The sequence below is a fragment of the Drosophila melanogaster genome, chromosome 3L (assembly GCF_000001215.4).
Source record: "Drosophila melanogaster chromosome 3L".
Classification (NCBI taxonomy): Eukaryota; Metazoa; Arthropoda; class Insecta; order Diptera; family Drosophilidae; genus Drosophila; species Drosophila melanogaster.
Window position 1 is genome coordinate 10,874,265 of NT_037436.4, and position 25,403 is coordinate 10,899,667.

General features: G+C 40.4%; 10 protein-coding genes and 1 non-coding gene across 19 annotated transcripts in view; 6 read left to right on the plus strand and 5 right to left on the minus strand.

Moving 5' to 3' along the window:
- Positions 1 to 2,232, plus strand: part of tna (tonalli) — a gene marked incomplete at its 5' end in the record, with an annotated part of 40,969 nt that extends 38,737 nt beyond the window's left edge. For 2 of the 4 annotated variants that reach the window (NM_001382194.1, NM_140155.4), the window contains one exon: positions 72 to 382. In NM_001382194.1, coding sequence (NP_001368945.1) covers positions 72 to 203 — 132 coding nt within the window. In that variant the 3' untranslated portion in view covers positions 204 to 382. Of the gene's footprint in view, positions 1 to 71 lie in introns of all 4 variants that reach the window. The other 2 variants (NM_001169942.2, NM_168422.3) reach the window with 2 other exon arrangements.
- Positions 2,051 to 4,773, minus strand: CG6418 (uncharacterized protein). Its single transcript, NM_140156.3, has one exon. The coding sequence runs from the start codon at positions 4,679 to 4,681 to the stop codon at positions 2,306 to 2,308; it is 2,376 nt and encodes a 791-aa protein (NP_648413.1). The 5' UTR covers positions 4,682 to 4,773; the 3' UTR covers positions 2,051 to 2,305.
- Positions 4,774 to 4,820: 47 nt separating this feature from the next.
- On the plus strand, positions 4,821 to 5,924 carry Blos4 (Biogenesis of lysosome-related organelles complex 1, subunit 4). Of its 2 annotated transcripts, none has more exons than NM_140157.3 (2): positions 4,821 to 5,049; positions 5,104 to 5,924. In NM_140157.3, the coding sequence occupies exons 1-2, from the start codon at positions 4,906 to 4,908 to the stop codon at positions 5,467 to 5,469; spliced, it is 510 nt and encodes a 169-aa protein (NP_648414.1). In that variant the 5' UTR covers positions 4,821 to 4,905; the 3' UTR covers positions 5,470 to 5,924. The 2 variants fall into 2 exon arrangements, with proteins under 2 accessions (NP_648414.1, NP_001261689.1); NM_001274760.1 differs by having other exon boundaries at positions 5,104 to 5,533.
- A 510-nt stretch (positions 5,925 to 6,434) lies between these two features.
- Positions 6,435 to 8,122, minus strand: CG6409 (uncharacterized protein). 2 transcript variants are annotated; one of them, NM_001300094.1, is made up of 2 exons: positions 7,743 to 8,122; positions 6,435 to 7,598 (listed from the first exon to the last, which is right to left on the minus strand). In NM_001300094.1, the coding sequence occupies exons 1-2, from the start codon at positions 7,752 to 7,754 to the stop codon at positions 6,528 to 6,530; spliced, it is 1,083 nt and encodes a 360-aa protein (NP_001287023.1). In that variant the 5' UTR covers positions 7,755 to 8,122; the 3' UTR covers positions 6,435 to 6,527. The 2 variants fall into 2 exon arrangements, with proteins under 2 accessions (NP_001287023.1, NP_648415.1); NM_140158.2 differs by having other exon boundaries at positions 7,743 to 7,790.
- A 503-nt stretch (positions 8,123 to 8,625) lies between these two features.
- Positions 8,626 to 9,309, plus strand: galla-2. Its single transcript, NM_140159.2, has 2 exons — positions 8,626 to 8,819; positions 8,875 to 9,309. The coding sequence occupies exons 1-2, from the start codon at positions 8,699 to 8,701 to the stop codon at positions 9,222 to 9,224; spliced, it is 471 nt and encodes a 156-aa protein (NP_648416.1). The 5' UTR covers positions 8,626 to 8,698; the 3' UTR covers positions 9,225 to 9,309.
- Positions 9,310 to 9,996: 687 nt separating this feature from the next.
- Positions 9,997 to 12,207, minus strand: OXA1L (OXA1L mitochondrial inner membrane protein). 2 transcript variants are annotated; one of them, NM_140160.3, is made up of 4 exons: positions 12,120 to 12,207; positions 11,638 to 11,909; positions 10,470 to 11,526; positions 9,998 to 10,395 (listed from the first exon to the last, which is right to left on the minus strand). In NM_140160.3, the coding sequence occupies exons 2-4, from the start codon at positions 11,719 to 11,721 to the stop codon at positions 10,211 to 10,213; spliced, it is 1,326 nt and encodes a 441-aa protein (NP_648417.1). In that variant the 5' UTR covers positions 11,722 to 11,909; positions 12,120 to 12,207; the 3' UTR covers positions 9,998 to 10,210. The 2 variants fall into 2 exon arrangements, with proteins under 2 accessions (NP_729634.1, NP_648417.1); NM_168424.2 differs by lacking the exon at positions 12,120 to 12,207 and having other exon boundaries at positions 9,997 to 10,395; positions 11,638 to 11,786.
- A 3,518-nt stretch (positions 12,208 to 15,725) lies between these two features.
- Positions 15,726 to 16,436, plus strand: Cpr67Fa1 (Cuticular protein 67Fa1). Its single transcript, NM_140161.3, has 2 exons — positions 15,726 to 15,796; positions 15,954 to 16,436. Exons 1-2 carry the CDS (start codon positions 15,785 to 15,787, stop codon positions 16,344 to 16,346), a joined length of 405 nt encoding a protein of 134 aa, NP_648418.1. The 5' UTR covers positions 15,726 to 15,784; the 3' UTR covers positions 16,347 to 16,436.
- Positions 16,437 to 17,449: 1,013 nt separating this feature from the next.
- On the plus strand, positions 17,450 to 18,252 carry Cpr67Fa2 (Cuticular protein 67Fa2). Its single transcript, NM_140162.2, has 2 exons — positions 17,450 to 17,515; positions 17,754 to 18,252. The coding sequence occupies exons 1-2, from the start codon at positions 17,504 to 17,506 to the stop codon at positions 18,144 to 18,146; spliced, it is 405 nt and encodes a 134-aa protein (NP_648419.1). The 5' UTR covers positions 17,450 to 17,503; the 3' UTR covers positions 18,147 to 18,252.
- Positions 18,253 to 19,381: 1,129 nt separating this feature from the next.
- Positions 19,382 to 20,479, minus strand: asRNA:CR45171 (antisense RNA:CR45171). Its single transcript, NR_124863.1, has 2 exons — positions 20,436 to 20,479; positions 19,382 to 20,361 (listed from the first exon to the last, which is right to left on the minus strand).
- Positions 19,909 to 20,429, plus strand: Cpr67Fb (Cuticular protein 67Fb). The gene is made up of 2 exons (NM_140163.2): positions 19,909 to 19,938; positions 20,003 to 20,429. The coding sequence occupies exons 1-2, from the start codon at positions 19,927 to 19,929 to the stop codon at positions 20,357 to 20,359; spliced, it is 369 nt and encodes a 122-aa protein (NP_648420.1). The 5' UTR covers positions 19,909 to 19,926; the 3' UTR covers positions 20,360 to 20,429.
- Positions 20,480 to 20,511: 32 nt separating the features above from the next.
- Aps (Aps pyrophosphatase) lies at positions 20,512 to 24,859 on the minus strand. Of its 3 annotated transcripts, NM_168426.3 has the most exons (5): positions 24,472 to 24,859; positions 23,714 to 24,180; positions 22,515 to 22,613; positions 22,205 to 22,360; positions 20,512 to 22,145 (listed from the first exon to the last, which is right to left on the minus strand). In NM_168426.3, exons 3-5 carry the CDS (start codon positions 22,611 to 22,613, stop codon positions 21,867 to 21,869), a joined length of 534 nt encoding a protein of 177 aa, NP_729640.1. In that variant the 5' UTR covers positions 23,714 to 24,180; positions 24,472 to 24,859; the 3' UTR covers positions 20,512 to 21,866. The 3 variants fall into 3 exon arrangements, with proteins under 3 accessions (NP_729640.1, NP_648421.1, NP_729639.1); NM_140164.4 differs by lacking the exon at positions 24,472 to 24,859 and having other exon boundaries at positions 23,634 to 24,309; NM_168425.3 differs by having other exon boundaries at positions 21,183 to 22,145; positions 23,714 to 24,859.
- Positions 24,860 to 25,403: the final 544 nt, after the last annotated feature.

A 25,403-nucleotide genomic window follows, 5' to 3' on the forward strand; every position in this document is an offset into this window, starting at 1 on the left:
GTGAGTATAAAGCTTACACCTCTGAACAATGGGAAAAATATTAATTTACGCATTTTCGAAATCATTTATAGCTGCTGCAAGATGTGGATCCCATGGAGATTCTGTCCTATCTGGATCCTCAGCCCGATCTTAACACGCCGCCCTCGAGTGGCAGCAGCAACAACAACGCCAGCGACGACTTGCTGGCCACGTTATTCGACTAGGCCAAAAAAAGGCAGGGGCGAAGCTGGGAGAGAGTTGGAGAATTGAAGTGGCAGAATACCATAAATTGTATATAGTATTATTAATTTTAATGAAATGTGCACTAGACGCCAGTCGCGTACTTCAACCAACATTTTCGTTTCCTCACACAAACCAACAGCAGCAACAAGTAAAAATACACAAAAAAAAAAAACAAAAACAAAAAACAAAATGGATAAACTATTACAAACAACACACTGGATGAGAAATCGAAGCGGAAATTTGAATTTGCCCGTGTTGAAAAACAATGAAATGTGATTTAAAAATTAATTAATTAAATTAATTGGCATTTAATTTAAAGCTAACTGAGAAAAACCCATGAAAACTACAAAAAAAATGCACACTAAAGCGTAAAAATTAACAAACAGTCATTATACCATATAAAAAATTAAAAAAAAAAGAAACCAATTCAGTTGAGAGCATGAAAATTCCTTCAATGAAATTTACGAATTTAAAATGCAGCAGAAAGTCCTTTGTTCGTTTATTTGAAAATTACATTTTTTGTTTTGCCTTATCCCAGACTTTTGTTGCAAAATGTTTCTTGTTCATTTACAAAGTATTAAAAAAAAAAAAAACAATCTATTAAATCAGCGCAACAACAAAACATGAGCAAAGAAAAACAAAACAAAAACGAAAATCGAGAAACACAAAATACATACAAGTGAAATCCCAACAATTTTATTACATTTATAAAATGAAAACATTTACATTTTAATTGTTGCATAATTTTAATTATTTTTTAAAGCCTATCTACATATTAAAAGTAAATGATTTAGCTTGGTAAACGATAAACGAAATTTAACAGACCAGCTGAGGAAATATTAAGATAATATTAACTATAACGAACAGAAAGTAAATGTGTACAATTAAGTGACAAAGCGAAACTGCATAATTAGTGGAAGAGAGAAACAAACTATTAAAAGTGTAAATCAAATTTAATGCTAGATCTAAAATATATTGTATATATTGGATATGTATGTTATATATGCGGCAACAACAAAAAACAGAACCCCTCCCCCCAAAAAAAAACACACAAAAGCTAATTAATACATTTAAATAATGATAATAATAAATGAAGAAAACAAAAAGTATTTCAAAACTAAAATTAAAGTGTTATAATTTTCGTTTGCGTCTTATTTTCCCACACAATTTTCCCCCGTTTTCTTTTTGGATTTTCTCCTGATTTTCCGATTTGTTTCGTACGATGTGGTTAACATGGACCAATTTTTATATACAAATATATATATATATACATATATATATGTATAACACCCACACACCGACGAGTCTTTGAATAGAGTATATACGCGAACTATATATAACGGAATATATATATATATTCATGTACGTATCTGATATGATATTCAAATATAGCGAAATTTTTAAGCTTTGCCCCGGCTTATTCCCCGTTCAGCGCTTAACAAAACGAAACAAATCGAAAAAAAAATCGAATAAATCGAAAAAGTCGAAAATTTACGCGAAATCGCCTCGATGTGGTAGTTAAATGAATCTCAAATCTCTTCTCAATGTTATCAAAAACACACGTAATTTAATTATAATATAAACACGTATATCCAAAAGCGAAAAAGAAACAAAATTCGTAGTGGTTTCATTGTAAAACAATATTTCATAATGATTAAACGAACAATTTAGCTTCAAGATTTCGATATTCCAGTTCGATTTCTTCTCTCGCTTAATGAAATGGAAAAATTAAAATTAAAATGACACGATTAACGATTAACAATATCGATAGGCAGTTGGGATGCGCAAATGTGATTTTATTCAAAATAAAATACACATAACCATGATTACAATTAATGAATATTTTTATTTGGATCTGTGGGATCGTTCGCTGGAACTGGCTGCGAAGGAAGAGAGTTGTACATACGAGTATTTAACTAACGTAATCTTTATGAATGAACATGGTATATATCTGATTATATATAATATGTTTAAATTTAGTTCATAAGTTGTAATTTTAAACGATGGAACAAAAGCAAATACACATTAAATAATATGAAGAGAAATAAACCAAATAGCAGCATCAGTTTATTGGGCTCGTCGTTCAATTCCAGCGACTCTTCTTGGCTCTTTTGGCATCCTGGTTGCTGCTGTTGTTGGCCGATGAGGCGGAAGCACCCTGTGTTGATGATGAGGGCGGTGCCATTGGCGCAGCGAAAACTCCCGACTCCGGCAGAGTTTTCTCCCAAGTGCGATCGCTGGACGCACGGAACTGATTGTTATACTGGGATCGGAATGCCTCCCTCATTGCTGTATAGCGATCTGTGGCTGGTCCCGAGCTCGAAAAGGCTTTGCTAGAGGGTCCGTCGGAAGGACTGTGGGCAGACACACTCGCAGTGGACTCCGAGCCACCAGCCGAACCATAGCCACCACCTCCATTTCCTTTCTCCCGATAGCCCAATCCTGTGTGGGTATTTGTTGGTCTCTTGCCTTTGCCCTGCTTGAAGCGTGAGCTGCGGAACCAGGAACTCTTCATGGCCAGCTCCATCAGATCGTCGGGCACCAGCTGATCGGCTCCCTCCAAGTTACGCACCAGATGTCCGGCGAACTCCTTGTCCTTATCGGTGACTAGAGTGTATGCATTACCCTTTTCACCGGCTCTGCCCGTTCTTCCAATTCTGTGCGTGTGGGTTTCAATGTCCCTGGCTGTGTCGTAGTTTACCACATTCCTAATATGGGGTATATCCAATCCTCTGGCTGCCACGTCGGTGGCCACTAGAATATCGCACTCTTTTCTCTTAAACTGAGTGATGACCTTGTTTCTGTCCGCTTGGTCCATATCGCCGTGGAGTAAAAGACAATTGTACTCCTTAATTAAAAGATTGTTAGACACCGTTTCAGCATCTACTTTTTTAGTCACAAAGATCAGGACACTTCCTTCGGAAAGGAACTTCACCAGATGGCACAGCAGCCAATTCCATTTCTGCAGGGGATTGGGGAAGACGTACACAGACTGTGTAATGTCCTGATTGGCCTCGTTCAGGTCTCCCTGCACTATTCTCACGGGATCGGAAAGCACATCTCTGGCCAGACGTTCAATTCGCTTCTTAAAGGTGGCCGAAAACATTAGGCATTGACGATCTGGACGCACGTGGTTGCAGATGGAGCGAACCTGGGGCTCAAAGCCCATGTGGAACATACGGTCGGCCTCGTCAAGCACTAGGAAAGTGACCCTCCTCAGATTGGTGGCCTTCATCTTGACCATATCTATCATACGTCCTGGCGTGGCCACAATAATTTCCGCTCCCTGTTCCAGAGCTTTACTTTGCTCCCATTTGGAGCCTCCGCCGTAGCAGCAGACCACGTTCAGGTTGTAGACCTTGCCAAACTTCTTGGCCTCGTTGTAGATCTGCAGGGAAAGCTCGCGTGTAGGTGCTAGGATAAGTCCTATGGGTCCGTCGCCTGGCTTCAGCTGTTTCTGATCCATCACATGCATTAGCATCGGCCAGATGAAAGCTGCTGTCTTACCGGAACCAGTTTTGGCTATGCCAATGATGTCTCTGCCGGACAGGGCGGTGGGCACTGCTTGTGCCTGGATGGGTGTGGGCTGTGTATACTCCGCTTTCCTCACGGCCTTGATGAGTTGCTCATCAAAGCCGAAATGGCCGAAGGACGTGACTGGTTTGGGTGGTGATGGACCAGTGACCTTTACGCCAAGTGTGCGCCTTAATTCCCGGACTTGCTCATCATCCAGGGCGGCTATGTCGTCATGCTGCGTGTAGAAGTTCTTCTCGAAGGGTTCGTACTCGATTTCGGAATGGTAGATGGGCGGCAGAGGATCAATGTCCTTTTTCTTCGGTGGGGCTATGGGATTGCCATCCTCATCGTATTCGATTTCCTGATCGGATCCCTCGTCGCGAAGTCCAGCATTGGGATTCTCCTTCATGTAGCGATAGTAGCTCTCCTCATCGTCCTCGTCATCGATGTCACCTCTCACCGCCTGAGTTGGCGGCTTAGGTGCTTGTTGACGCTTCTCCTTCTCCACCTGCTGGTTGATGCCCGCCATGAACTGCTCGAGGGGATCCTCATCCGAATCGGAATCCTCTTGCTTTTTGGCCGACGTTGGCGGAGCTCCCGGGGATCCTGGTGCCGGTATATAGGCTTGTTCTATCTCCTTTTCCCGGGGCTCATCGTCATCATCGAAATAGTCATCGTCCGTGTGGTGCTTCCTTTTGCCAACCAGATTGGTGGCATTGGTGTACTGGCTGATGGAGTCCAAGGTGGAGTAGCCGTGCTTGGACGTTGATGTAGTGCTCCCGGTGACACCGCCACGGCTTGCTCCTCCAAATCCTCCGCGGGAACCAGAATAGCCACGGGCATTCAGCATCGGGGGCGGCGGTACGGCGTTCATGTTGTTGCCGGAACTTGCTGGCTTGCGGTAGGGGAAGCCCCCACCGCCAATGCCTCGATATCCACTCATTGTGCTACAAATCCAAGCAAATGCTGCAAGCTAACAATTTCCAAAATCAATAGAAAACAGTATGACCAGAATGAGCAGCAGCGGGACAGCGGGCAAATGCTTTGGGGTCACACTTTAGCTGATAGGAGTTTTACCCTCCTCAATTATGGTCACACTGGTCGAAAGTGAAAACAATTGTTGCTTGTATTTACAAATATTCAGCTAATTAAACCAACGCCTGAAATATGCAATCGAATATTGAGAATGTATCACGGGACTATGCAAAGATACTGCAGAGCGCCGACCTGGAGAAGGAGATAAATCCACTGTGCACGAATATCGAGGATATGCTGGCCAGATTGGATGAATTTGAGACTTTGTTGGCTTCGGTTAGTTGTTTTCTTTAAAGTTAGTGTTTTCACTAATAGTTTATTGACTTTTAGGTGCGTGCGGAATCCAATGGCATGATGGCCAACAACGTCTGCTCTATACTAGGTTTCACAGACAGTTTCGAGCAACTGAAGGCCAGAATCGATGGTCTGGAGCAATGTGTGGGTGTAGTTAGTGCCAATTTGTCGGAAGTGGAAAGATCTGTGGATATAGCCGAGGAGGAGCTGCATGTCACAGACTACAGCCTCAAGGGACTTCTCCTGAAGCCGCTGAAGGCCAAGTTAAGTGCCAGCGATACCAGCACACTCAGCTCCCTGCCACGATCCAATCTCGTCGAGGAGGAATATCAGCCTGTGGAGATCTACAAATCCGACGATTACTTCGGAAAGTCGGAGGAGGAGAACTACGTAGCTAAATGACTAAACATATATGGAATAATTAGATGAAACCTAGTTTTACTAAGCTTAAAATAGAGATGTTACTAGAAGTTAGAGGATCTTTGCAGATGTAAAAACATAAAGGTAATTTTATTAACTTTCTAAAAGCAACTTCATTTGCATTTTGTTTTTAAATTAGGCATTTCTAATGCATTTTGAATATGCAATAACTATCAAATTAAGACAAAGACATCTAAATTCAGCTTCGTAATTACATTTAAGCACCTACTTGTTATAATTGTCATTATAATTATAGCGAAAAATTACAGATAGAATGGAAAAAACCGAGGCAAACAATACGTTGTTTATTGTTACATTAAGTCTGGCTGTTTATATTTATATTACTGATTACTTACATTAGAGTAGTGAATAAAATAGCAGTTAGCTACGTGGATGCCATAAATATTTAGTGAATAATTAGCGAAGAGGTGCTTACGTAAATATTCAATGTTTTTTTTTACGGGAAGCGCGAAGTTAAATTGCTCGAATTTATACGGGGAAATCCGTGGAGTCTCGCATTTAAATTGCTGCCTATAACGTGGAAAAATTCTAAAAAAAACTGCAATACAGCTTTACTATAATAACAATTCTCTGTGTACGCCTTTGTCTAGAACACAAATTAAATTTGTTACCAGGAAGCTACTTTAACGCATAAAATTTAGTGCGCTTGAAGGCGTTTAAAATCGGTACAAGGTTCTTAAATTTATTATTACCAACGTGTGTAGAAGTATTATTAACAAATATGAAGTACATTTAAAGCTTCATATATTTCCCTTGAAGTAATATTAAATTATATTACAATTGAATTAATTCTTGGAAGTTTTACCCATAATTAATGCCTGAAATGCAGTAGATACCACTTTTTACTTTGCCTATTATATTAACTGCCTTTTTACAGACAGCCATCCACATAAATATTTATTAAATAATTAACGCCCAGTCTTTTTATATAAGCATGTAAATATTTGTGTTTATTTTAGTTCGTTTCGCTGACTACAAATCTCGTGATGGTCCCATTAGCGACTCTTAACATAGGAAGCCTAGGCCTTAGCTTTCTCCTTGCTTTCCTCGGAACTGGAAGTGGACTTATCCGCGTGCTTGTTCTTCTCGAAGAGCTCGGCCACGGGAATGGGATGGGGGATGTGGAGATTGTGGATGGACGGAGTGGTGCTTTCCAGCTCCGATTTGGTGGTGGATGGGAGATCGGTGGTGGTGGTGGCTTTGGTTTGCGTGGGCACGGGAATATCGCGCTGGTGACGCTGTTCCGGCGCCTTTCCACCGGCCAGAGATTCGATGGCCTTGTGGAGCTCCTGGGATCGCTGGGGATTGTGCTGGAGCGACTCACGGGCCTTCACGCTGTCGGGTTTCTCCACAGTCTCGCGCTTTTCCTGCTTCTTGGGCAGCTCGGCGGTGTGGGCCACAGCGGGCAGGGCATGGGGCAGCGAAAGATCCTCCACCTGAGGACGATCACCTGCCTCATCCTTGTGGCCCTCCTCGTGGTGAGCTTCCCTCTTTTCCTTCTTGTCCTCATGTGTTTCGGGAGCCTGCTTCACTTCCTCCTTATGTGGAGCTGCATCATCACCATGGTGGCCTTCCTCGTGGTGAGCCTCTCGCTTTTCCCTTTTGGCATCATGAGCTTCGGGGGCCTGCTTCACTTCCTCCTTATGAGGAGCCTCATGGTCTTGGTGACCCTCCTCATGGTGAGCCTCTCTCTTTTCCTTCTTGGCGTCATGGTCCTCGGGAGCTTGCTTCACTTCCTCCTTCTGGGGCACTGCATCGTCACCATGGTGACCCTCCTCGTGGTGAGCTTCCCTCTTGCGCTTGTGGTCCTGTGGCCCAGCCGGAGAAGGCTTCTGGTCATGAATAGGAACGGCCGGCTGCGAGTGATGCAGCTGTTCGTGGGCCTCCACGCTGTCGGGCTTCTTGGGTTCATTACGCCTCTGGCGATTCAGGACGGGAGCATCCTTCAGCAAGACTACCTTGGCGGTGGGCTTGGGATCAACGAGCACATCGGGGCTGATGGGACTGGGCCTAGAGAGCTCCTCAGAGGTAGACTCCTTGACATCCAGAGGTGCTGCGTGGCAGAAAGCCACCAGGGCTAAGAGAATAATCTAAGAAAATGTGCAACACAAATAGATTAAAACGTATTTTATATTCAAAAGATAAAATTTATAGCCCTCATTAATTAACCGATTACAATAGCTTGTATGGAAAACTCAGGGATAATCTTCAAGAGAACTGAGATCTTGACTTACAACCGACTTCATGCTGACCGCTTGGAGATGTGACCCAAACTGCTGATCTCAGCCAAGTGGCGACCCATTTTATAAACCCAAATGGGCGACCGCAGGCTTCTCCACTCCGTTGGCAGCGGCTGTTAACCAGTTTGTAATTCGGTGCTAATTGCGAATAGATGCACGCCAAGTGCGCGGAAACCCGTTCACAATGTAAATCTGCTTTTCTACGTTGATATTGATAAGTCTGGCTAATTATAACCCGAGGAAATCGGCGTCAAGTGCGCCGGCTTCTCGGCAACGCTGCTTCTCGTAAAAGCGGCAAAATGGAATAAAAATATGGAAAATAAAAGCGGGTTTGGCCGGCGAAATGGGCTCAAGGCTTAGTCAGCAGCGCAGCCAAGTACGGACTCATCCACATCCACATCTGCTGGCCATTTAGCACTGGCTCGCAAAAAAGTTAAGCTCGGCTAACTTAAGTTAAGTATTCCCGCAGCTAATTTGAAGAGCACATAAATATGGATCGCGAGGCGTCTGTAATTACGCCCTTTACGTAAGATGACAGGTAAACATATCAATTGTGCGATGTTTTCCTGGAAGTGTACGTTGTGATTTGATTGATCTAGTAATTGCCCTGATTTTCTTGAATTTGTATTCAAATAATTCCAACCTTAAAAAAGGCTACTGTCATTAATTAAAAAGATTTCATTAACTAACTTTAATAGCGTAAGATGCGCATAAATGTATAACTAATTAAATGCTCTGTTAGATGAAACTATGAAAATGAGATCAATTTCGAATTCAAATAATGTTGGCGCCCAAAAAGTGTGTGCACACCATAAACTAGACGTGGTGTTATTTTGTATCTTATAGTCTAAAAACTGCGGACACACTGAAAGACATAGCTTATTGTTTCTCTTTGCTCTTCGCCAAAAAAACGTGTAAATAAAGGGTTTTCAAGAAAAGAACAATACAAAATGCCCACGGAAATCGAGAACATCAACCCCAATGTCTACGACAGAATCAAGGAAAGGGTATTAACCGCCAACGAAGAAGACGAAAACGTGCCCGATCCATTTGACAAACGAGAGATTTTCGGTGAGTTCAAAGAAGATAGCTAAGGAATATATCTTATGACTCGCGTATTTCCCAGATCTCATCAGAAATATTAATGACCCGGAACATCCTTTGACCCTGGAGGAGCTGCATGTGGTGCAGGAAGATCTAATCCGGATAAACGATAGCCAGAATTCCGTGCACATCAGCTTCACCCCGACGATTCCCCATTGCTCGATGGCCACTTTGATTGGCCTCTCCATCCGGGTGAAGTTGCTCCGCTCGCTGCCACCTCGCTTTAAGGTCACCGTGGAAATAACGCCCGGCACCCACGCCTCCGAGCTGGCGGTGAACAAGCAGCTGGCAGACAAGGAACGAGTGGCCGCCGCCCTGGAGAACAATCACCTCGCCGAGGTGATCAACCAGTGCATCGCCGCCAAGGGTTAACTACATGATTTTATCCTCGTTTTAGATATATATAAATATATATATAATGATGTTGGTTTAGTAATAATAATTTTGTTTTAAAAGCAGTTTGTGCCTGTTTTCCTTTCCCGAAATTTGGATCGATTTTAATTTTTCAGACATTGTAATGTTTATTATCTTAATTGTTAGTTATTAGTAGGTAGCAATAACATGGACATTCGCCATACATCATTTAATTATTGGGTACTCTTTCTCAGCTGGTTAAGTAGTAATAATAACCTTTTACTCAAATCGAATTGTCTGTCAGAGAAACTAAATTATTTCCTATTTCAAGTTTGCATTCCACGTATGGTTAGGAATCATCATTGTTTTTATGTCTATGACTAGACTTGTTTGGATAGATAAATAATCCAAAATGGTTTTTAAACTATCCAACCAATCTTTATGGTTTGCCATTAAAAACATGTAAATGCTTTGCTTCTACTTCTCTAGTTATTATAATTGCTATTAAATCTTTTATTTATTACCTGAGCCTATGCTAACTAAAAGCTAATAATCGAGGTCAGCAACTTGAAAATTCACACCGGCTTCGATTGATTGATGGTTTTTGATTGCACGGCATTTAAACTGAGACTAATAGTATTTGCTGAGCATTTCCATATTTTTTATAGTAATGCGTTAGCTATCCGCAATTAATTGTATATTTGATTGTCTTTCGGGACCGTATCTTATCTGAACTGAAAACACTCACCAATTTCATTTATAGCTGATCATGTTTTTATATACATTCGTATCTTCCATGACGAGTTTATTTTTACAGCGATTACATCTACCAAAACTTTGTCTCCAACTTCTCAAATCAGGTTTCATCAGCAAGAAGTTTGCCTCTGTACATTTACAAATTATATTTTAGCAGCAAAACGTTCGGATGATGAAGGACTATAGACTAAGGGGTTAAATTAACGTAACAAGACACAGCGCTCAGCGGCGATTACAGGATGGAGGAACTATCCCTGCTTGTTCGGCGGCTCCTTTAGCCGCATGTGCGGCTCCGCGGAAATGGGTTTTGCCACTTTCGTGGGATCGAACTTGTACGTCTTGACCAGCGGACCCTTGCCGGCCTTGGCGAATCGGATCTCGTCCAGGCGCTGTCGCTCCTCGATTTCTTTCGAGATCTTCATGTTGTCCCAGGCTGGAAAAGTCAAAACAGAAAGGTTGTAAATCGAAAGAGGTAAAAGATGAAGCGGGACAGTCCTTGTTACTTACACTCCTTCATTCCGCCGACGAATCCCTTCTTAGGTGGCAGTGCACTGGGCGCATGGGTCAGCATCTTTTCGATCTTGAAGTACTCCCTCACGGAGGGAATCCTTAGCACCGCAACCTGCCCCAACGATATAAAGTTACTGCACGCCCAATAGGTCAAAATGGCAGCGGGGAAGTTCATCGTAAACGGGAAGATAACAATGGGCAGGGCTCTGAGCACATATTTCATGGTGTTCATGTTGGCAGCCGATAAGCGAGCCGAATCCGTTCCGATCTCAATGGTCAGGTACAACGTGGCACTGGTGATTAAGGGCAGTAGATAGAAGGGATCCGCCATTGTGAGATCCGTGAACCAGAAGAGTCCGCCATCCCGCATTGATTCGACCGGCGCGTTAGCCATCTGTCGCAGTCCCATGAAGAAGCTAATGAAGAGCGGTGCCTGGGCCAAGGGAACTACCATGTTCTTGAGCGGATTGACACCCTTCTCCCGCATGAACAGCATCATTTCCTGGGCATAACGAGCGGACTCAATGGCGTTTCCCGACTGCCTGGCCTCGGTCATTTTCAGCTGCAGCATCTGCATCTGCGGCATATTGTTGTTCATCTTGGCAGAGTTCCTTTGGGCCAAGATGACCAATGGAAAGATTATGGTTCGCACTGCGAGTGTTCCAATGGCGATGGTTCCCCACCAGGGAATATCCCACGTGCAGTGCAAGAATTCCAAACAGTTCTGTACCATGCCCACCGGAGACCAGCCGCCCAAGCCAATGGAGGCGAAGGAGGGTTCGCCAGCGGCATTCATCACATCCATTACATTCAGACCATCGGCGGGTGGAGGCACTGGAGCGGCGGGTATGTCCGGCAGATCCACTAGTTCCGTTTTCGGCACAGCCTGCATGAACTCCTCGCCTTTGGTGGCTGAAACTCCCGCTGCAGTTGCTCCACCGCTGGCGAAACGAAGCTGGCCGAGATTGGACCATTTTTCGGGGGCCGCTAAGGGCAGACTGCTGCCCCTGGTAATCCTTTGGAGGTAGAGATCTCTCCTGCTGCCCGTGGATGCCTGGCAAACAGAGTTTTCATTGAAATTTGCGTACATTTTCGAACACAAACATTGGCCAACTTGCAGGTTATGTCACAGGTCGCCGGCTCTTTTTCAATGATCTTCACTCACCTGTGGGGTGAAACGGCCGGCTGCGGAAGTCATGGCCATTGCCGCGTTTGTTGTCCTCCAAAGCTGCATCCTGTGGGCCAACATTTTCCGCGCAGCGCTCGTAATTTGGTCAAAATAAAATTAAATGATAAAATTCGCCTCGTTTTGAGCTAGGCGAGTGCGAGCGAGATGGACACAGTTACGCGTGCGGGTGAACGGCAATAAAGAAGCAGAGTCACAGCTGTTCCGGAAAAGCGCCCTCTGGCGCTACTTAGCAAGACTATAGATTACCGCTAAAAGTTTAAATGAAAAGAAATAAATTCAAAAAACTTAAATAATAAAAAACTTTAATTAATAAATTAATTAATTTGGAAATTTATACATTGTAGTTTAGTTAAAAAAAAAACAAAACGAAATACAAAAACAAAAATGTAATATGACAAGTTTCTTTGGGACAAATTTTGATGTTTTTAATACTTATATTTATCAAACATTTCGCTTACATTACTTTTTACGTTTCTGGGTATGTACATCAACCTCTTGAGAAATTAAGCTTGGTCAAAATTTCGTGTTGACTTAAAATTTTATTTGAAATAAAATCACTACTGACAAAAATCCAGTAGCCTGCCTCTTAACTTTCTCAAATTCTTTAGAAGTTCTCTTTTATTTCGATACGAATCTATATCATTATTATTCTTATTATTACTATTATATTATATTCAATGTAAATATTAACATTGGTTAAAACTCCGTAACGAAAATATGACATTTTAAGGGGCATTTAAACGTAAATATAAAACATTTTTTGATTGCTAGTTGAGTCTGGAAAATGTTCTTAATTCAATTTCAAACAAGAAATTGGTTCTCAAGCAAACAACATTGTGGAAGGTGCTAAAAGTCATCTTCAAATTAGGAGACCTATAAATTAAGAGTCAGTTAATTTTTGGAAAACTACATTAATAATCTCGCAACTCGCTGCTAAAAGCTATTTAAATATTACCCGCTCTATGACATCCCGGAAGGCCAACAGGTTATGGGAAAATGCTAAAAGTCAAAATGACAAATTTGGCAATATATGTATCAGTTTCGGTTTCAGTTTCAGTTTTAGTCCAATTAATATGCACACGAGTTCAGCCCAATTAATTTGCATTCAATTTAATACACTAATAATGAAGTCTTAATGTTTGGACACATGACAACCTTTTAAAGCAGCTTGAATAAAATTATTTGCCTCGAAATAAGAGGGTTGCGTATGCATTGACCTAGTCATTAAAAGTATTTTTATATAACATAGAAAAAATAGTTGCTATTTATTTAGAAAATATAAAATGAAGTTCCTACCTGAAATGTAAGTGAATGAAATAAATCCAAAATAAAATCTAAGAAAATCAAATAAAATACTCTTCAAATGAAAGGTAAACTAAAAAGTTTTGTGTGCATATTTTTAAATCAATTTAATTGGAACGATTGCTAATATATGATATTTTATAATATTTCAATTTCATTTAAAATAGTGTATATTTCGTCCGTGCTTAAAAATCGGATACATTCAGTTCTCTTTAGAAATACGATTCTCTTTATGTGCAGATTGGCATGGGAAAAATAAATTATAAATTCTTTTCGGCATGGTTGACAAAACTTGCACCAATATTGACGCCTGATCTGCATAAAACTGAATCGAAACGGAGAGATTATATACGAAATTATACATATCTATAGCCCGAAATCGGTGTGAATTATTGAAGCCGCCGAAGCCATTGACGCGCATCTCATAGCGATGCCAATTTGTATATTAATAAAAAAAAGAAACGAGAAAACCGAATAAGTCTACTAAAAATATTATAATATTTGGAACAAGTTTATGCCTAAAATGTTGCTGACCGAACGAATGATGCAGTTTTTGAATATCGATCAGACTACAAAAGATAATCGTTAATAAGTAGTCACTCAAATATATCAAATGTCATCATTTTGGCCATTTCGAATCGACCTTACTCTTTTTTTGTCGGTACTATCTTTTGGGATTTATTTCTATACATATATGTCTTCTTGTCCAAACTTGGCTATATCGCCCTTAAACGACTTACAACATTCGGCTAAATTGAGCGACTAAAATCTATTTTAGTATGATTAATTTAAATTTATGCGAAAACTTCGACAAGGTTGATTCAGTGACACTAAAGACTAAGCTTTAAGAGATCTAATCACTTTATAGCCACACTTTTAAAGGCAGCCTGCTCATAACACGGCATTAATAAGTGGCATTAAATTAATAATCATAATCATATCTCGGCACTATGCATAATTATGGGAATAAAGTTCAGAGGGGATCCCCCGACTGACTTCGTGACGACAGCAAATCCAAGGGTGCTAAGTACGTAATCGATGTTCGATCTGTTCTCAGAATTACCACAAGACTGTGCCTAAATTCAATAAATCTTTTGAATGTCTTTGGCACGACGTTACCATGTTACCGAAACACACAAATCCAACTTTGTATTAAACGCAACACAAGCACTTCCTATCGATCCGAGCAGACGGACTATTTCACTCTTGGCGTGTCATAAAGTTTAGTTTTACGAGCGACGTGTTCTCATCGGATGGATACATATCTGCCCAAGGCCATGCCCCCCCAGGTTGAATAATTTCATTGGCACATCGAAAACCTATCAGCACAGTGTGCAGAAGGCAGACATTAAAGGATCAAACGATTTTAAGGCTTTAAATATGATATAAGTATTTATTAAAGATTTTTTAGCATCCAGGTCCAAAATAAGGAAAAATATGTCTTACATTTTTAGTGCACTTGAGTGAGGATATTGAACTCGTTTTATTAAATGCAAATATTTCATTTATTCTCAAAATATTTAAAACATTATTTAAGAGGTCATTAAAAGAAACAATTTGTCACAACTTTAAGACGTGGAAAGTCATATAATCATATATACTTTTACTAATCGGTACCTAAAGAAATTAACATAAACTCGATTGTTTTCAGAAAGATATTCGATACTATTAATTTTAAAAGCTTCCTGCTGACTGAAGAACTGGTTGCGAACCACTGTGCTAGAATATGATACAATATTTTGAAAAATCGCATTAAAGGTGCCGCTGGTGACACGATACGTTTGGTAGTATTTGGATTTTGGATAAGGCGGATTAGGCGCGCCTGGCAACGGGTTAATCCAGTTTGATATCTCACTTGTGTACCAATTAGGCATTAACTCACTTTAATGGCCCAATTTGTTAAACGCACACATTTCAGCACCTCAGACGGACTTCATCACACGCGTAGAGCCAAGAAAAGGTTTGACTTATCGAACTGGAAAAGTTAACCATTGAGCAGACCGGAGTAAAACCATAAATTATGCTAAAATTGTATCGAGACTGGTCGGTGTTTTAAATGCATTTAATTAATACAATTTTTTGGGTGCGCCGCCTGAAACTGAATTTGGAACCAGAAACTGGAGTCTGCGGATCTCGAACCTCCAAGCCGACCTATGTGGCTGCGACATTGACATTGCCGCATGGGGTTCGTATTAACTTTTGCTCTTTGCAATGCCCACACGCACAGCAGCGGTCAAGCTGGTAGGACCTTATCTAGAAATAAGGTGCCTAAGAAGGAAAATAATGTGTATCAAGTAATACATTTTAAAGAAAATTTAAGCACCTAAATAAACTTAGTTAACATACAAACATAACATAAAATTAATTATTAAATTAATTATTAAATTAAGCTTTAAAGTATTTGAAAAACTCTTTAATTATGTGAAATGAATGTTTGAAAAGGCCATACATAGTTGTATATATTATATATATATATATACATATACAATTTATATATTATTTATATATTATATTATATATCTTCACCTTAGTTGTTTGAATGTGCATCACATCTTGGTTTGATTGAAAACGAAAAGAGTGGATTTTTGAACTTGTGCGTAGCTCTTTGGCTCTCAAGTCACTCTTAGTGCTCCAGTTTGGCCAATTTCGGCTATTCGATTTTATTGTTATTCAGATGAGTTTCCTGCAGCAGAGCGTAAAAGTTGTTTCGGTGGATCTGGTTTGATGTCGACAATTGGTATAAAAACCTAAACAGTCTGCAGTAAAGTCACCATTCAGAGTCGTCTCTCAGTTTAGACAAACGCACTCCAAGCCAGCAAAGATGTTCCGCTACGTAAGTCAAAAGGATATTTACTTCGACCTAAAACGAGTTGTGTTTAGAATTCTTTAAGATATTTTAAACATCTTAAAATATTTTAAACTCCTATGGACTCAATCCAAAAACGTCTATGATCAATTTGTAACTGACTGGGATCCACCTGCTTTTATAGCTGCTCGTCGCCTCCGCTATCCTGGCCTGCGCCTACGGTGCCGCCACCTACAACCAGGAAGCTGGTGCCTACATCACCAAGATCGGTTCCGACATCCAGCCCGAGGGCAACTACAACTACCAATACGAGACCAGCAACGGCATCGCCGCCCAGGAGTCCGGAATTGGAGGAAACCACGCCAACGGAGGCTTCTCGTGGTACTCGCCCGAGGGTGAGCTCGTCCAGATCTCGTACGTGGCCGACGAGAACGGTTACCAGCCCCAGGGAGCTCTCCTGCCCACTCCTCCTCCAATCCCAGCTGCCATCCTTAGGAGCTTGGAGTACATCCGCACCCATCCCCAATACGTCGAGCAGGAGTACCGCAGGCCCGCCCTCAGGAAGGTCTTTGGTTAAGCGGGAGCGGAAGTCTTATGTGATAACATTTTAAAAGAGCTTTATTACGATTTAAAAAATGTTTTAAAATAAAGAAGAAAAAAATTACATAAATCTATGTTTGTTTAAACTATTTCAAACATTTTGGATGAACTAGAATAATGGGTGCTTAATATATGAAATATGGTTTAAGATCCCACGAGGAAACGTAGCAAACATATTTCAATTGCACCTTTATTATTACCTATATTAATATTTCAATTTTCTCAAATTTTCTTGTTAAAACTATTTTTTTAAGGATATGCTTACTTTACCTTCCTATTTGTTTTATAGTGCGAATATACAGGCAATTCTATGTCAGATTTTAAGAACCAAATTAAATACCACAAACTTTCCATCCGTTGTCGAGCAGAAATTAACTATCAAGTCCTTGAAATTATAGGGGTACTTGCCCTATAAAACGATCTGTAGTACTTATTCCGACCAATACCATCTACTTGACACCACTTATTTAAATAAAATATGTTCCCTTATTGCGACACAGGTTGAACTGTTTATTTTTATGGCCTTTAAAATGAACAAATATATTTTAGATAACTAATCAAAAACAATTGCTTACTTAAAAAATAGAGTTTTACCAGTAGTATCATGGGTTTAGTTTATTAAACTGCCCTTTTAATCTGTTTAATTAATCTGCTCATTTCAAAATGATAACGAGTTGATTATCTCATCTTTAATATTTTGTACCATAATTTGGTGAAATAAATCGTATAATACTTTATAAGGATCGATTGTTGAATTTAATCAATTAAAAAATGTTAATTCTTAATTAAAACTTATTAGATACTATTAAAATATATGTGAATATGACTTTTTTAATATATGCATAATTTGATGTTAAATATAACTATCTTGCCAGATGAATACTTATGCAAAAGTTAAGAGCCAAATTTAAGTGCGTTTTTTGGCTCTTTACCTTTTTAAGCCGCTCCAGTTTGATCAATCTCAGTTTGGCCATTGTCATTCATATGAGTTTCCTGCCGTCTGCCGTAAAAGTTGTTTGGGTGGATCGGGTTTCGTATCGAGAATTCGTATAAAACATTGCTGCCCCGCCACAGAGTCATCATTCAGAGTCGTCTCTTAGTCGCAGACACACGAACTCCTCCAAATCAGCCAATATGTTCCGCTACGTAAGTATATCGCAAGGATAACTATAGCACAGCAGTGGAAAACGACAATTAGTGACACTAAAAATATCAAAATATTAACCAATATAATAAATAGTTTATACTAACGATAAGGATTAACACAAAAAATAAGTAAAATAGAAAACAGTTACCGGACTTAGATACCATGGATAGAATTGGCCTTTCAAGACATTGGAAATTTCATCAAAAACCAAATTGCAATAATAACATTGTCTTCTAGATGCTCGTCGCCTCCGCCGTCCTGGCCTGCGCCTACGGTGCCGCCACCTACAACCAGGAAGCTGGTGCCTACATCACCAAGATCGGCTCCGACATCCAGCCCGAGGGCAACTACAACTACCAGTACGAGACCAGCAACGGCATCGCCGCCCAGGAGTCCGGAATTGGTGGAAACCACGCCAACGGAGGCTTCTCGTGGTACTCGCCAGAGGGTGAGCTCGTCCAGATCTCGTACGTGGCCGACGAGAACGGCTACCAGCCACAGGGAGCTCTCCTGCCCACTCCTCCCCCAATCCCAGCTGCCATCCTTAGGAGCTTGGAGTACATCCGTACCCATCCCCAGTATGTCGAGCAGGAGTACCGCAGGCCCGCCCTCAAGAAGGTCTTTGGTTAATCGAAATCGGGACTAGAATGTGCCAACATACATATGAAAAGCTTTATTACGAATCGTAAAAATGTAAATGTAGAAATGAAATAAACGTCGAAGATGTAAAGAAAACAATCTTAAAAGTCAAATTTGCGTTGCTTAGGTTTACATGGACCAAGATCAGAATTCAAAAAATAACCGTGGGGAATATCAAAAAAATAAATCCCAACTCCTTAGCATCATAAATCCAAGGATATGATTGAAGGACATTTAACGATCATAATCAAGAAAAACCATCATCTATAACAACAATTTAACAATTTCTGTTTCATACCCTTTGTTTAAAACGGGTATTCAAATCGATAAAAATAACTTTTTACTAATGCAATTGTAAGTCAGTGTGAAAACAGCAGAGAAAACGCTATAGTCGAGCAAACAATTTTTAAAAAATAGTGGGCGTAACATTTTTTTGAAGTTTGTGAGCAAAGTCTGGAAACTGCATATTTAATTCGAATTTTGTAGGTTTCATATTTCCGGAGACCTCAAAGTTCAGACAGACGTACGGACACTTGGCAGATCGATCGCAGATCCTTCATCCTGTTACAAACTTTTCATCGAATCTAAAGTACCCACTTACTCTACGATTAACGAGTATAAAACTTGGTATTTGTTGGAGTGATTTATAAGCTGTTATATTATATACATATGAATTGTTTTGGCTTACTTACCACACACACTACATTAACACCATAGTCTGTGCTAATAAAAACTTATATTCAATAGTATACTTTTTGGATAACACCAAAATGCCAAAGGTTTCAAAACTTATTTAAATGCACGCTAAACTATAACTATCTCAAATCGGCAGCAGTCGTTAGACATTTACGATGACACTTGGTGTTTTGTTAGAGTTTCAAGTTCGTCTCAGATCCAAAAGCAAACTGCTCTGCCGGCATTTGCCCGCATTCATATTTCATTTGCATATCATTAACAACAAAAGCCGCTAATCGAGTGACAGAGCGTAGAGTATTTTGGCGCCTCCATATCGGATACTCTAACTATTCAGTAGGCGGTACGTTGACTTGGTAACTGGGTTTGGTGATCACTGAAAGCTCAATACCCATTCACTTATAATCAAAATATTTTTATACATTTTTAGTTTAATTAAATCTTTTAAATTTAAATAAAATTTATTTCTAGTACAGTCAGCTTTTCCTTTTAAAATTAAATGTTACATTAAATGTATAATACATATATATTTTAAATGTTTCTTTTAGAAAATGTATCACTCCCCAAATCATATACATTTGTATTATTATACATTAATTTTACTCAAGAGAAAGAGTGTGTCATATTCGCTGAAATATTTCTGGTAACTCCAAATTCGGCTTACGATTTATTTATTTATTATGAATATAAGTCAAGATTAGATAAGAAAAGAGCCATTGTGTGGCAGCGTCTGTAAATCGAGATCGTTGATCTGTGATTTCTAAGGCGCAGATAAGGAGAGGCCTTTACTCATAAGTTGGCCTGGGTTATAGAGCACCTGGGTCGTAAAACCGTAGTTAAAACAAACAACAGATGACAAAGCAGCTATTAGGCGAACTACTAAGCTCGTAAAAACGCGGTCAAATTCATATTTTCAAATGCGCGAATTAAATTAATAATTCGGAATGGCGAAGAGTCACCTGTTCGGCGATGGTGTAGGTGTAGGTCAGTGATCGTTGCGAGTATAAAACGATCTGTCGCCGAACTTGGAGATCAGTAATCAGCAATCAGTAGCAACTGCAGCAAATCCAACACCAAAATGATCAAGACCGTAAGTCCGATGCGATAATAGCTATAATAGCACATCTAATTGGTGTATCTTTTCCGGCATCAAGGCGCTAATCATTTCCCTGTTCCTGGTGGCCGCCATCCGGGCTGCAGACGAATCTCAGGCCGAGACCACCAAGTACCGCAACGAGATCAAGCCGGATGGCTCATACAGCTGGGAATACGGAACGTCCAACGGCATCGATGCCCAGGAGAGTGGAGTGGGTGGAGTCCAAGCTGCCGGATCCGTGAGCTACGCTGCTCCCGATGGAACACCCATCCAGCTGGAGTACACTGCCGATGAGAACGGATATCGTCCTACTGGTGCTCATCTGCCCACGCCGCCTCCCATTCCTGATTACATCCTCAAGGCTTTGGCCTACATCGAAGCGCATCCATTCCAGAGGATTCAGCTGAAGAAGTAGTCCTTAAAAACAAAAAATAGATTTAATGTAGCAAAATTATTATACAAACAAAATAAACCAAGTTTAAGAGAACCACCTTTTGTTTGATGTTCCTTAAGTTGCAAGTATGTAGAAAACATTTATTTTTAAAAGCAAACCACTCACGCTGTGTTCTGTTTTCTTTTTTATTGGTTGTAAATCATCGTTTAATTGCAACAATTTGTGATATAATTTAGCGTTCCGATAAAAGTTCGTTTGTCGGCTGGCTTTAGTTTGCAACTAAAGTACAATTGATAGATCGATCAAATCATAGATTCAACTGCCAGACTTTGCTTCCATTGAGCTTGAATTAAAATTTCGTTTTGTTGCGCGCTTTTGAAGTGCCAAAAAATCATCGAAAAAATGTCACATCAAATTGTTTAACTCGTATGTATCTTGTATCTCTTAAATCACATTGATAACATGCTCCTCTTCTTCGTTCCTAGCTGTGTTAATATTATAATCGCAATTGTTCTTTTATTTATTTTTGCATCTGAAAAGTACAACGTGCACGTATCTTAGTAGTTGAATTAGTTCATAATATGTTGTTTGCTGGCTCCTCTAATTTTCTTGCATTTTGTTTTTACAATAAGTTAACGTTTATCCTTATATTTCCCCTGCAGTGGGTTTTATATTCTTCCATAGGCAACTGTTGTTTAATATAATTAGGTTTTCTAATGATTTAGTTTCCGTCATTTGTCTAGTTCGTCGCCAGTCGAGTCTTAGGTTTCATTTCTTTCTGATTTATTTATTTTTTTTTTTTAAAAATGTCCTTGACTGTAGGTGATTTGAAACGAAATTGATTCGTTAGTCATCGCTTAAATAGTTTTTGTTTTTATTTAGGCAGCTTAGCATAGTTAATTAAGATCTCCTTTTGCGCTTGCTAAAGCCGATTCCAATTGGTTTGCTTGTTACATTAATCAATTAAGACGCCTTTTGAGTAAATTATAAAAAAGAGTAGAAAAATCTAATAGATATCGCTATTCTGGATTTTGTTGTTTAGTTCATCTAGTTTTAGATTTTGTTTGTTTAGTTCCATTTCGTGTTTGCAAAAAGTGCTATTCGCTCAAAAATTATTACATGTTGTTTCCGCCTACTTTTGCGTCGTGTTATAGATCTCGAATAATAATAAGTTATCGCTTAGCATTGATCGAGTAGCGTTTTTGTTTTCTTCACCTCCTCTCCACTCGCTCTGGAGTAAACATATAAATTTAGTTCCGATACACTTACTAAAGACATAAATGAACGCCTTGACTTAAACTTAAACGAAAATGGGGCTATGTGGGGGATGCGGGGTAACATAAGTATCGCTTAACCAACATAATCTAGAAGACTGCCTGTCTATTTGTTAATTTCCAAAATGTCAAAATGTGTATGGTTGGTTCTCGGTATGGGTTTAGTTTTGGGGTTAGTGTTAGTCTCGCAGTTAAGTGTGGTGTGCATGTGTGGTTACTGCTGCCTGCCATCCGGATCCTGCATCCCGATGTCTTTATGCCGTAGTGGGAGATGCGGCTGGGGTGGCGGCATTGGTCAACTTGGGCGGATGCGTGGCGTTCACCACGCGATTCGTGTTGTCCAGCGTCTTCGAGTGCTGCAGCTGCATCAGATAGTGTTGCTGCGTCGGCTTATGCAGCGCCAGCTGCGAGAGTGCATCATCGATGGTGAACCACTGGCGCTTGCGACCGATGCTCCGCGAATCCTCCCACTCGTCCAGTTCCTGAGTCACGTTCATCACGAACACCTCGGTGCGATGCATGTGGTCATTGTTCTGAATGGCGGCACAGAGATTAAAATCAGTTTGAATCACTTAGAACTCTGTGTACTTACCTCGAATACACCGAGACAACGACCCAGATCGCCAACCACGCCGGCTTCTTCGAGCACTTCGCGCACGGCTGTCACCGATGACTCCTCTTCTGGTTCAACGCCGCCTCCTGGAACGATCCACAACTCCGGGCGACGAGATGAGGTTACCAAGAGTACCTGGGTACAAGTAAATATTTTGTTAGTATTTTGTTAGTTTCATTCTGGAAAAACCCAATGCTATTTCTTTGAATTTCGAAATATTTTGAAACCTGCGAAGCCAGAAGTATCTGGACTTCAAATTACATAAACAAGCTTGCGAATTGTTACTCACCTCCGCCTCATTCTCCGATTTCACGCAAATACAAGCAGCCCGGCGCCTAAATCCATCCTTGTCGTAGATGCGAGTCGAGTTGGGCTTCTCCTTGACCATCTGGAAAGTAGAACACCCAAAATAAGAACAGTCACATTCGATGGTCATAATGTTAACCTGCTTGATCCCTTCAATAATTTACCCCCTTATTGTGCACGTTCGAAAATAACAATCGCTGATAGCTGGGAAAGCTCTTCATATATCATTTTATAGCTTGACGCGTTTAATTTAAATGTGCGGCACATGAAAATCGTGATTCCGACCTTATCAGATGCGAGATTGTGGGCCCATCGGCAAATTGCACTGCCTGTCCGTTCGGCTTATCACTTATCAGCCGGTCTTTCTCCGGTGGATAGCGTGCCGTACTCGTTTTCCCGATTCCGTTCCCCGTCAATGGTATTACTGGTACTAGGAAACCAGACTGGGCAGCGATATCAACACGTTGCTAACATATTGATTGATCGGTGTTGTGTTTATAATCGGAAAACGTTTAGAAACCCAATCAGATAGATTAGCAGAACGTTAAGTTTGGTGGGGAGAGCATACGAAACAAGCTAGATGGGATAGCCACAGAGATCCCAGAACGTGTGTTTAATGGCACTATATCAACTATATATAGTATTCAGCGTTATCTTCATAGACGCGAATTTATAGCACAAATAACTAGACACTGGAAGAGAGCCACATTTACTTCAAATTATCCATCTGTGCCTAAGTTTGCAAAGATACTTAGCTGCAATATAAGTCAATTTTCTTGGTATACTAAAACCGAAACTCTTAAATAAATTATCTAAATCTCTTACTAACGATGTTCCACTTTTATGCCCGAATACTCCACACTACCTAACAATTACTCTATACTTACTTATACTTAGGGAATTATATGCAAACAAACCACATTATTAATGCAATCTTTATGGGATTTGAATAGTCTACTAAGATCCACAAAGGAAATTCATTATACTTTTAAGTACTCGTAAACATTCTAAGCTACTATCAATGCATTCTTATAGGGTTTTATCTAGGTGTGTAATCCCCGCATTCCACATAGTTTACATAAGATATTACATATATGTTTACTTTTTGGGGGCACTACCAACGTATTGCTTGCAGGGTATCATTTAGGTCTGTTCCACCCCATTGCTTATCCCCGTTCTTACGTTTGCAGTGGTATTCGCTGATAGCAGATGCGCGTTGTTGTCTTCTTAGGCACTTGTTCTCCTCCTGCTCCTCGTCCCTTCTCCTCTTATCGCTGTGGTGCCCCTTCTCCTCGACCACTGCAACAAGTGTTGGATGTGTGTGTGTGTGTGTGTGTGTGTGGGGGGCTCTGGGTATTTGCGTGTGGAAGTGTTGAGCCGGTCGCTTTTGCTTCTTGCGATTTTCTGCTTTTCTGGCGATCTCGTGCCGCTATTTTGCAGGTGCTTCTCGGCAACTCTTGCGCTCCCTGGCTTCCGCTGTTCCTCACTCGACGGAATACAAAGGGAAATGGCGAAAAGTGCACAAACAAAATCTAAAGACGACACTTTCTGCGCTCGCACGTCACACGAGACGTTGTTTTCGTATTTGTATTGGTGGTTGGCGTTCGTGTGCCGTGTGTTGTTGTTCGGAAGTAGTAACGAAAAAAGAACTGATTGTTTGTTTGTGTGGGTGGGTGTGTGTTTGTGTTGGGGGAAAAAGCGAGAAACAGAAACTTGTTGAAAATATACAACAAAAAGTCAAAAACGAGGAGAACCGAAATGAAGAAGGAAATAAAGCGCAGACAGGGCAGAATTATTTAACTACTTTGCAAATATTGCATGTTGTTTTTGTTTTTTTGTCGTTGTATTGGTTTTACACGGGAGAGCGTGTGAAGCGGTTATTCGTATGCGTGTGTGAGTAGCTTTTTCCTCGTCTCTCTCTCTCTCACAATCGTTCTCACTCGTTCTTTGTCCTCAAACTTGAGATCCGATTTTAGATCCCAGCTCAAGTTATTTGCTTTTGTTGCCGTTTAACAGCTCCTCTTTCTCCTTTTTCGCCGTTATCCCAGCGACACACATGCACACATGCTTGCGCTTTCCATTGCCTCCACAATATCCGGCTGCGAAGAATGTGCGAAGTGAATTGGCACACGGCTGCTGGAAAAGCGGAAAACAAAACGACAAAACGCGTTCCAGTTGTTGTGTTTATTGTGCCACTCCATCCACGGAATTAATCCACTTCGGTGCGAAGAGACGGCGAACGCACACAGTCTCACGTTTTGCGCTTGCTTTTCTCGCTTTATTCACGTTTATTCTATTCACTTTCAAAGAGTGTGACCGTGCGACTATCGGAAAGTTAAACCATCCGGCTTTCATCTATATATACCGTTTGTGCCGTTTTCGTTAATGAAGATATACCAAAAAGCTCTTTCGAAGCTAAATTCTGTGCTGATTTATTTTCTAATTTGAATATTAAGTTAAAATTAAGTAAATTTATGAAGATAAACATAATGCGGAATACTGCAGATTAAGCTAATTTTGTAGCTAATTTAAATAGTTGTTTTTATGGGTGGGAGTCTCGGCTATCGCCAAACCTTTGTTGTAGTGGCGCCCTCTTTTGTTTTTCACACGAACATTCATAATCAGTTTACATAATAGCCGCTGGAGGGCGCTCATGTATATTTCCAGATCCAGTACAATGCGACTAAAGATTATATATAAAAATAACAATTTTTTTCTGCAGCTTATGACTGTTTTAAAACTTAATGTACTCTTATTTGAGAATCTAGTCTCTGTTTATTGTTTTTGTTGGCGATGAAAAGACTAGTCGATATAAATATCGTCGTTTTTCCTTGAAAATCCTTGCCAAGAACAACATACATGGTTATTTCAA

Bases quoted from the DNA above. Each gene is read 5' to 3' on its own strand.
- galla-2 (NM_140159.2), top strand. From the start codon at position 8,699: ATGCCCACGGAAATCGAGAACATCAACCCCAATGTCTACGACAGAATC. The intron at 8,820-8,874 runs GTGAGTTCAAAG...CGTATTTCCCAG, and splicing joins TGACAAACGAGAGATTTTCG to ATCTCATCAGAAATATTAAT.
- OXA1L (NM_168424.2), bottom strand. From the start codon at position 11,721: ATGTTGGCCCACAGGATGCAGCTTTGGAGGACAACAAACGCGGCAATG. The intron at 11,527-11,637 runs GTGAGTGAAGAT...TCTGTTTGCCAG, and splicing joins CCGGCCGTTTCACCCCACAG to GCATCCACGGGCAGCAGGAG. The intron at 10,396-10,469 runs GTAAGTAACAAG...TGACTTTTCCAG, and splicing joins CGTCGGCGGAATGAAGGAGT to CCTGGGACAACATGAAGATC.
- Aps (NM_168426.3), bottom strand. From the start codon at position 22,613: ATGGTCAAGGAGAAGCCCAACTCGACTCGCATCTACGACAAGGATGGA. The intron at 22,361-22,514 runs GTGAGTAACAAT...ACTTGTACCCAG, and splicing joins AATCGGAGAATGAGGCGGAG to GTACTCTTGGTAACCTCATC. The intron at 22,146-22,204 runs GTAAGTACACAG...GCCGCCATTCAG, and splicing joins GTTGTCTCGGTGTATTCGAG to AACAATGACCACATGCATCG.
- Blos4 (NM_140157.3), top strand. From the start codon at position 4,906: ATGCAATCGAATATTGAGAATGTATCACGGGACTATGCAAAGATACTG. The intron at 5,050-5,103 runs GTTAGTTGTTTT...ATTGACTTTTAG, and splicing joins TTGAGACTTTGTTGGCTTCG to GTGCGTGCGGAATCCAATGG.
- CG6418 (NM_140156.3), bottom strand. From the start codon at position 4,681: ATGAGTGGATATCGAGGCATTGGCGGTGGGGGCTTCCCCTACCGCAAG.